The sequence below is a fragment of the Lithobates pipiens genome, unplaced genomic scaffold, assembly GCF_037356315.1.
Source record: "Lithobates pipiens isolate NorthernLeopardFrog02 unplaced genomic scaffold, aLitPip1_a1.2 Scaffold_8, whole genome shotgun sequence".
NCBI classification, from domain to species: domain Eukaryota; kingdom Metazoa; phylum Chordata; class Amphibia; order Anura; family Ranidae; genus Lithobates; species Lithobates pipiens.
Window position 1 is genome coordinate 646,716,742 of NW_027507903.1, and position 9,952 is coordinate 646,726,693.

At 42.5% G+C, this 9,952-nt stretch overlaps 1 protein-coding gene and 1 pseudogene across 1 annotated transcript in view; one reads left to right on the forward strand and one right to left on the reverse strand.

Moving 5' to 3' along the window:
* The window catches only part of LOC143961673 (RNA-binding protein FXR2-like), a 31,593-nt gene extending 21,906 nt beyond the window's left edge, over positions 1-9,687 (forward strand). The window contains exons 14-16 of the mRNA XM_077470993.1: positions 3,985-4,071; positions 6,082-6,158; positions 9,418-9,687. Coding sequence (XP_077327119.1) covers positions 3,985-4,071; positions 6,082-6,158; positions 9,418-9,432 — 179 coding nt within the window. The 3' untranslated portion in view covers positions 9,433-9,687. The remainder of the gene's footprint in view (positions 1-3,984; positions 4,072-6,081; positions 6,159-9,417) is intronic.
* Positions 1,388-1,793, reverse strand: LOC143964177 (large ribosomal subunit protein eL31 pseudogene; annotated as a pseudogene).
* Positions 9,688-9,952: the final 265 nt, after the last annotated feature.

Sequence of the window (9,952 nt, forward strand, 5' to 3'; positions counted from 1 at the left end):
AATTTTCAGACAGTGTATGTGATTTTCGCTCCGGAAAAGACATTCATTTTAAAAACAGAATGTTAAAAACAAGTGAAAATTTCAAACAACATTCTTTCATTTAGTGAATGTACAAAGATTTTTCGTCTGAATATTCTCATCTGAAAAATTGATCGGTGTGGCCAGCATAAGGCATACCTAATGCATTTTTTTCTTTTGATCTGTTTCTGCCGTGCTTTTTGCTGTACGTTTTTTGATTTTTGCGCACATGATTTTACTGCAATTTGCATTTTTTTGGGCAGATTAAAAAACACAAATTGCTGCAAAAACGCATTACATGTTTTTCTGCAGCTTTTCCATTGAAGTATATTGAACCAATAAAGCACCATTTTGCGTTAAAAGTCCCCCGACCCTTTCAGATGTGAACGTGTCCCATAGGAAATCATGTAAATTAACTGTAGTGCATTTCTGCAAAACTCACCAACACACAGATGTGAACCAGGTCACATTTAGTAACAAAATGGGGTTAAAAAAACTAAAATGAGCCCTTTATAGTAAAAAAAGCAGATTTTAGTTTTTAGTTTTTTTTTTTTGTTTTTTTTTTTTTTTAACCCCATTATGTTACTGGCCGATTAATCGATTTATGAAAATAATAGATTAATTTCATAATCGATTAATCGACAACTAATCGATTATTTCAGCCCTAATAAAAATATACTAATCGTCCACAATGGAACTTTGATCAGACTGTATTACATAATTACAGAAAAAAACACATGAAAAATTGAGTAAGCTGCGCTAAATCATAAACCCACATAAAATTCAACGAAGTAAAAAACAGACAAAATTTCAATAATTAATAATGTGCAAAATTAGGTCTATTACCCCCAGCCCTAAAGAATAAGGGTTATAGGGTAATTGATCACAGTGAACAACGGAAAAAGAAAAACAGAAAATATAAAACAAAATAGTGAACACCCAATGTGTAAATTATATAGACTTTTAAATTCCAACAGAGTCCAATATATAGATGAAATCGTCAAATCTTCTACTGTGTAGCAAGTGCTTGATCCACCACCATACAGCCAAAATGACTCCTTACCAGAATTTCATGACCCCCCACTACAGAGGGTCACCAACAGCATGGAACAATAGATATCTCCCACTTCAGAAGGGTCTCAGCTGTTCTCCACCGTCCAGTCAGCTAAAAAGGAGGCCATGGGTTCAGGGATTTTTTTAATCTAAGCAAACAAGATTTAACGGATTCCGAAAAAAGATTACTAGATAAAGTAAAAAAAAAAAAAAAAAAAATTAGCCTGGCCTCTGTTTGGAGCGTAGTGTGGTACTAGGGAGTAAAGTTGTCCTATTGTACCAGTAGGATTCTCCCTTTGGGATCAATATACTCAGAAGCCGTCTCAAATTTCAACAATGGAGACTACGTTTTTAGTTTTCATCAACGTTGACTGTCTGTAGTCCTTTGTATGTAGTAACCGGCACATATGTGACTAGCGTGTACAGTTTGTTGGAGGAGTCTTCATCCTTATTACGCTTCCTGGACAAACGAATACGGTATGGAACATTCCTGATTCCTTTGGCCCACACCGCTTTGTTCAGCCTGGTGTCAATATGCACATCAGGAGTACGCATTTCTTTCACTGCAAATTTGCGGATTTCCTTCAGCGCATGAGGAGCAAGTTTCTTGAAACCAATGCCATGGATCCGCTTGTGAATATTGATGGTGTATTCCCTAGTAAGTACCTCATTGATGGCAGAGCAGCCCCTTTTCTTCTCACCTCCCTTTGCTGGCGCCATCTTCTTCTAGGGACAATGACAGAATTTTTTTTACACTATTTGGAGACTATGACAGCTACCCCTCTGGAGATGTTGTGTGTGTGTGTGTATGTATGTATGTGTATATATGTGTGTGTGTGTGTGTGTGTGTGTATGTGTGTATATATATTATATATATATATATATATATATATATATATATATATATATATATATTATAATTTATTTTTATTGAGGTGTGTGGATGTATAAATTTGGGACTATACCGTAAAGGAAAGCGCGCCTCTTGGAGTAGGAGGATATCTATTTTGAGAGATTTCTAGTAGTCTAAAAAAAAATGTTCTCCTTTTTGACTGGGAAATTTCAACTCTGTACATTGTGGGATGCTATTTTAAGGTGGCTATGGGCCATGGAGATCATTGGAGGCATACACTCGTAAACGAATTTCTCACTCGCCTGTAGTAGTCTTCCGACCCGGGATTGTTTTAAAGGGTTTCGCCCAATAGGCAAGTGAGGTAGGCGATGTCCGTCGTTAATCTGAGAATTAGAATTTCTGTAATAGATGGAAAAGTTAGACGTGCGGATATGAAAAGGGGAACAAAATGGGAAGAAGATAGATTAGAGAGAAGTCTCCTAACATGTAAAATCAGGGTTCGGGGAGGGAGACAATCTGTGTCTGTGACCCGTGGGGTTCACACAACCTAACCCTCAGAGACCCCCGTGGGTTTCCAAGGGGTGGGTGGAGGCACATGCGGGCCACCCCCGCACAAGACGCCCATAACAGAAATGATCATTTAACATTAGCACGGTGAGTTATTCTTAGGCAATTATGCAATATCACAACCCCCAGTAAGTCAAGTCTTTCAACTGGACCGTGATCGTCTTCCACGGTCATGTGTTCTTGTCAGACATAAGAGTAAAGCTGTAGCATATAGACCAAAAATAGTAAGTCCATGGAACTTTGAGATAATGTGGATCTGGCCAGGGGGATAAAAAAAAAAAAAAAAAGGGGGGGAACTTAGGAGGGGAGAATCCCCAAACAAGGGTCACAGATACATCTGTGGTCAGACTTGAGGTCCGAAAGAGAAACGTGGTGTTAGAGTGGGAAAAAATCCTCGATCAGATGGGACCATTATCCTTTTTCTTTGTCTTTCCTTTGTTCTATAGAGGAGCCTGTGGGTTCGTTGGATTGGGTTTCTTAGCCAAGCTGGTACTGGTATAGGTGTCCATCTCTGCTTCTTGTGAGATGATGAGTTTGAGTTGTAGCAGTAATTGTTCCCCTTCCTGGAGGCTGGAAAAGGAGTAGGATTTCCCTTTGTCATAAACTGCAAATGGAAAGGCCTATCTGTATTTTTGAGGTCCTTCTGTGTTAGGACCAGTAATGGTTTCAATGCCCTCCTGCATTGACGTGGCGGGATAAAGAGCTGCGAAAAGCTGGATCAAGTGGCCTGGACAAATTACTTGGGGCGCAGATCTGGCCCATTTTCATGACCTCTTCTGTCTCAGAATAGAAATGGGGTTTTGTAATAACATCTCTGGGTTTTCCATCTTTCCTGGGAGGTCCCAGGGCTCTGAGGGTCACATCTGAACCCCCCCAGTTATAGAATGAGGGTCACATCTGAACCCCCCCCCCCCCCAGTTATAGAATATGAGGGTCACATCTGAACCCCCCCCCCAGTTATAGAATATGAGGGTCACATCTGAACCCCCCCCCAGTTATAGAATATGAGGGTCACATCTGAACCCCCCCCCCCCAGTTATAGAATATGAGGGTCACATCTGAACCCCCCCCCCAGTTATAGAATATGAGGGTCACATCTGAACCCCCCCCCAGTTATAGAATATGAGGGTCACATCTGAACCCCCCCCCCCCAGTTATAGAATATGAGGGTCACATCTGAACCCCCCCCCCCCTAGTTATAGAATATGAGGGTCACATCTGAAACCCCCCCCCCCAGTTATAGAATATGAGGGTCACATCTGAACCCCCCCCCCAGTTATAGAATATGAGGGTCACATCTGAACCCCCCCCCCTAGTTATAGAATATGAGGGTCACATCTGAAACCCCCCCCCCCCAGTTATAGAATATGAGGGTCACATCTGAACCCCCCCCCCCCCCCCAGTTATAGAATACGAGGGTCACATCTGAACCCCCATTACATAAAAGGGGTGTCCGCTACAAATCAATGTATCTATTCATATTTCTCTTCCAGATGATAGATCAAAGACCCCACCACACAAGAACCACAGCCAGTCCAACTCAGGAGACGCAGCCAGCCAACCACAGAACAGACAAACTGGTGAGTGTGCAGAAGAGCTTATAGTCTAATGGGGGCGTCCTGCTCAATCGCCTTTTTAACCACTACAATACAGGGCACTTTCGCCCCCTTCCTTCCCAGCCAAATTTTCAGGTTTCCGCGTACTCGCAATTTCAATGACAACTGCGCGGTCATGCTACGCTGTACCCAAATGAAATTTGTATAATTTTGTTCGCACAAATAGCTTTTATTTTGGTGGTATTTATTCACGACTCCGTTTTTTATTTTTTGCGATATAAGCGAAAAAAAGAGTGGAAATTTGGGGGGGGGGGGGATGGGGGGACAATATTTTCTTCTTTCTTTCTTTCTTTCTTTCTTTCTTAAAAGAAGTCCAATACAATCAAATTTTGTCATAAATTTAAGCCAAAATGTGTTCTGCTACATGATCAGTTAAGTGTATAATAATTGGTTTGTGTGATCACGGACATATGTACGCAAATGATCATGTACAGATGTGTGCAGGTGATCACGGACAGATGTGTGCAGATAATCATTGGGACATGTGATTTTAGTGGAACAGGTGTTTTTATTATTGAGGACATGTGTGTTTTGGGGACATTGTGTTTACACTGTGTGGTGACGTGTGTTTTCACTAGACTGGTGAAAAAAAGCTGTAAAGAACAGCTCATACTCACTGATCACCAGCCGGCTGCAGCGATCCGTTCTCCTCAGCGACGACTTCCGTGTGAGGAGAGCCGATTGCCTAGCAACCGGCTGTTTGTTTACATCACATGACGGTCGTGATTGGACATGTCGTGATCAGGAGGGCCAATCACAGAGCCCTCCTGCCGACCCAAGATGCGCCGTGTCTGGGTGACACGAGCGCATCGGGTTTGTGCCGCTGCGCGAGCGATTTCCCCCAACTTCTGAAGGACGTTCAGGAACGTCCACTCAGAAGTAGCGAGCTCCCACCCTGCCGTATATGTACGTTGGCTGGGTGGGAAGTAGTTTATGAGGGTCCGGATAATTACATTGAATAGGAAACGAGGGTCCTGATTAGACTATTCAATTTGTTTTAGTTCCGAATTTTTTTTAATGAATTTTGACTAATTTTGTTCCGAAAATTAGGAAATTTTTAAATTTCGGAAATTGAAAAATTCAGAAATTTCAGATTTTCGCAAATTGGAAAATCTGAAAAGAAAAAGAATCGGTAAAATTCGAAATAACTATTATAGGTATTGGAATTTTGCTTTTACACTTTTGTCTGTGTGTGAACATAACAAGTACTAATTTTATCCGAAGTTATGAATTATCTAAAATAATGAACGTTGCATCTAAACGAATGGAAAGTAACAAACTAATAATAATAACAAAAGCTTTTTATTATTGTTAATAATTTGTTCCGTTAGTTTTCGTTTAGATGCGGCATTCGTTATTTCGGATAATTCGCAACTTCAGATAAATTTGTATATTTATTATGTTCACAAACAGCCAAATTTGAAAGGAAATTCCAATACCTATAATTTAATAGTTTATTATTTCAATATTATTTATTTCAAATTTTACTTTTTTTTCTGCTTTTTTCAGAAAAAAAAACAAACGAACGAAACCAAAACGAACAAATAATATAGGAAACAGGGGTATGAGGGTCTGGATAATTGCATTGTATAGAGGACAAGGGGCTATGAGGGTCCGGATCATTACATCGTATAGAGGACAAGGGGCTATGAGGGTCCGGATCATTACATCGTATAGAAAACGGGGGGGGGGGGGGGGGGGTGTTTGAGGGTCCAGATCATAACATTGAATAGGAAACGGTGATGTGAGGGTCTGGATAATTACATTGTATAGAGGACAAGGGGTTATGAGGGTCCAGAACATTACATTGAATAGGAAACGGGGGTATGGGGGTCCGGATAATTATATTGTATAGGAAACGGGTGTATGAGGGTCCTGATCATTACACCTCCCATCTACTAGAGGAGATATGAAGCTGCGTTTATTATTATTATAATAATAATATTGTTTTTATTTTTTCCTCCTATAACTCAGATGACACGTCACCAACAGATTCTGTGACGCCAAAGAAAGACGCCAGAGCGAGACGCTCAAGGGGCAGCAACACAAAGGTGAGTGTACTGGGGGGGGGGGGGGGGGGGGGGTTTACACGTGGGGGTCGGTCTGCTTGTACAATCTCTCGCTACATTTACCAGCAGTCCTACAGAACGGTTCCTTTTTTATATCCCCTCCGGTGGGTGGGTGGGCGGCCCTCGCACTGTGTCGTTATTGGGCAGTGTAATTGACCTTGTACAGTGTGGTGGGCTTTAGGTTTCAGACACATGAACTCTAAAAAAAATATCTCCTTTGGTACAAGATAGGTCAGGCGGACATTCTTTCTCTTGAGGAATAGTACATGGGCTCTCCAAAAATAGCTTCGGACATCCACAGCTGCAGATGCCATTGACCAATGCTATATATCTCCTCTTCTACCTCGAGTGCCACACTCTACTGCCCAAATGCTCGTGGGAACACTGTGTGTAATCAGAACATGGGCTCTCCCAAAATGGCCACCAGAGTAGATGGGCTCACCCAAAATGGCTCCAGTAGTCCCCAGCTGCAGACACTTTTTGGTCTATTATCTCTTCTTCCTCTTGGTGCCACATTCTATTAAGGGGAAAAACTCGCCCAAGCTCAACCACTGTATAGTATAGTTGGTGTGTAGAGTAGTCGGTGCTCTGCCTAATTAAGCTCGCAAAAGATCCATAGAAAGTACAAGCCGGCAACTCTACCGCTTCTCCATAGAGAATATTTAAGCATTACAGCATCGTCCAAAAATTGAGCCCCGTTGCCCTCTCAAAAGCATACAGCTACATTTATGCGTCATCTTTTTTTGGATAATGCTGGTGCCAGGAGGGCGTCCAGGGACGTCCTTGACTTTGTGGTGGTATATCTAAATGATGGGTGTAGCTACATGCATCATTCGGATACCGGCTTTTTCAGCCGGTGATTCCCTACACCATAAGAATGATCATAGCAGCTGTTCTGCTGCTTGATCGTTCTTACAGGCGGCGGGGAGAGAAACGTCCCCTCTCCCACCGCCCCTCCGGTGCTTCAACTGTCTCACCCGCTTCCATTGGTGAGTTGGAGAATGGATCCGCCGGCCCCCGGATGGTGATCATAGAGATTTCCGGCAGAGCAGATGGGTCGCGGAGTCTTTATGTCGTTCGGAAGCCGGATGCGATGTTATGACGTCACGCCCGTCCTTTGCATTCAAAAAAATGGCGCCGCCTCGGCTGGGAAGCTGGGATCTATTTTTTTATTTTTATTTTTTTCAAAAAAAGTGTTTGAAAAATTGCTGCGCAAATACCACGCGAAATTAAAACTTGCAATGACCGCCATTGTATTCTCTAGTTCTCTGTAAAAAAAAGTCTCTGCTAAAAAAAAAAAAAAAATGTATACTCTATCTCTCTATAAAAGTCATTTTCTAGCAAAAAATAAAAATAAAAATAACTAACTTGTAAACAACAAATGAGGAAAGAGGCTCGGTCTTCAAGTGGTTAATATTTTCTATGGAGAAGCTGTCCAGTTGCCAGCCTGTACTTTCTATGTCACATTCTATTGGATGAAAACTCTTAAAAATAAAAGATACTGCTCATCCCAAGGTACACGTTCCCCAGCCACTCTGTCCCAGGTGTCTGTTCCCATATTGGCTCTTTCTGGCCACATGATTCATGCAGTGGATAAAGGAAAAGAACTGCACTGTTAACTTCAATCTACCCTGTTTCCCTGAAAATAAGACCTAGCGTGATGGGGGGTGTAGGGCTTATATTGCAGCCATCACCGACAAATAAGCCCTACCCTGAAAATAAGACCTACGAAGGCTTTAACTAGGGCTTATTTGTGGGGTAGAGCTTATATTGCACCCATCACCGACAATCACGCTAGGTCTTATTTTTGGGGAAACGGGGTACTGGTATACGACTAATCCACCTGAGCTCCTCTTTATGGCTTGTGGATTCACAGTTATCTATTTGAACTGCAGGAGACTCTTGGGCTCTCATACCTTCACCCCTTCCCTTAAAAAAAAATAAAATAAATAAATTTCTATCATCCCCCCCCCCCCCTTAGTTCCTCACTGTACTATCCAAATACTAGCAAGAGCTCTATGCTCCATTAGGCTCTCCCAAAATGGCCACCAGAGTACAAGGGCTCTCCCAAAATGGCCACCAGAGTACAAGGGCTCTCCCAAAATGGCCACCAGAGTACAAGGGCTCTCCCAAAATGGCCACCAGAGTACAAGGGCTCTCCCAAAATGGCCACCAGAGTACAAGGGCTCTCCCAAAATGGCCACCAGAGTGCAAAACTGCAGCTGCCCTTGGTCAATGCACTGGCCCCTCTACTTCCCTTTTTAGTGTCTCAAGCTACTGTCCAATTGCTTGCAAGAGCACTATATTCAAATGGTACATGGGCTCTCCCCCTTGGTTTTTGTGCTCCGGCTCCTTCTTCCCTCTAGTGCTCTGTCAAAATGCCCATTTGTAACTGTGTGTGGGGGGGGGGGGGAGAAACATGGGCTCATCCAAAATGGCCCCTGGAATCCACCTCTACAGACACCTTTTTTTTGGTCTAGTCCAGTGATGGCGAACCTTGGCACCCCAGATGTTTTGCAACTACATTTCCCATGATGCTCTGGCACTCTGCAGTGTACTGGAGCATCATGGGAAATGTAGTTCCAAAACATCTGGGGTGCCAAGGTTCACCATCACTGGCCTAGTCTCTTCCTCCTAGTGCCACATTCTGTTGGACAAAAACTGTAAGCTATGTGGGGGGGGGGGGGGGGGAGGGGGAATGGTTCCCATCAGACTTCAGAAAGACTTGCGTTTGGGCCCCTTTCACACAGAGGGCGCTTCTAAACTGCCAGTAAAAACACTGAGCGCTCTTGAAGAGCTTTCCATTCATTTCAATGGAGAAGGGCGTGTTTTTGTTTTGTGGGTTTTTAGATTTTTTTTTTTTTTTTTTTTTTTTTTTTTCACCGCCCTGCCAGCGCACTGCCCCAGTGTGAAAGCATTCATTTATTTTAATAGAAATAGGTTTTCGTAAGCTTTTCAGGTGCTTTTTTATTTTTAATTTTAAAGAGTGAAAGCGCTTGAAAAGCGCCTCGGTGTGAAAGGGGTCTTAATATAGTCATGTTGTGCCACTGTGAGCCGGCCCTTTATGCAGTTGCTGTTTTAATGGGAACGTAGGAGTTATAAAAAAAAAAAAAAAAAAACCAAAACCTAAATAATTGGCAGAACTGGATTGTCTACTATGTGCAAGAGATTATATCGACCACCAGAGGGCACTGTGCTACCAAGTGATGCTTTGATAATAATATATGTTCTTCAATTCCAGGAGATTACTGGATAACCGAAAAATGTATACATGACCCGCGAGAAGCTGCCACAACGACCGGACTGACCTCAACTGTATCCGCTACCCGTCTACAGTTCTCTGCATACACACACAATAAACCGTGAGCCTTTCGACTCCTCCATGTCTTATATGTACAATTATTATTATCTATGCACATCCAATACACTGAGAGCCTCCCGACTCCTTGTCCTCAGTGTACAATTCTCTGTATACCACCAATGCATCCAATAAACCCGAGTGCCCCCCCGACTTTGTGTCTTCTTTTTATTATTGTACAATTCTCTATGCACATCCAATACACCAAGATAAATCAAGAGCGCTCTAACTTCTGAATAAACAGAGAGCCCTCCGTGTCTCCTCCGTGTACAATCCTCCATATACAACCAATACACCGAATAAACAGAGGGCCCTCCGACTTCTATACACAGTATGTCACAAAAGTGAGTACACCCCTCACCTGTTTGTAAATGTTTTATTCTATCTTTTCATGTGACCACACTGAAGAAATGCCTGA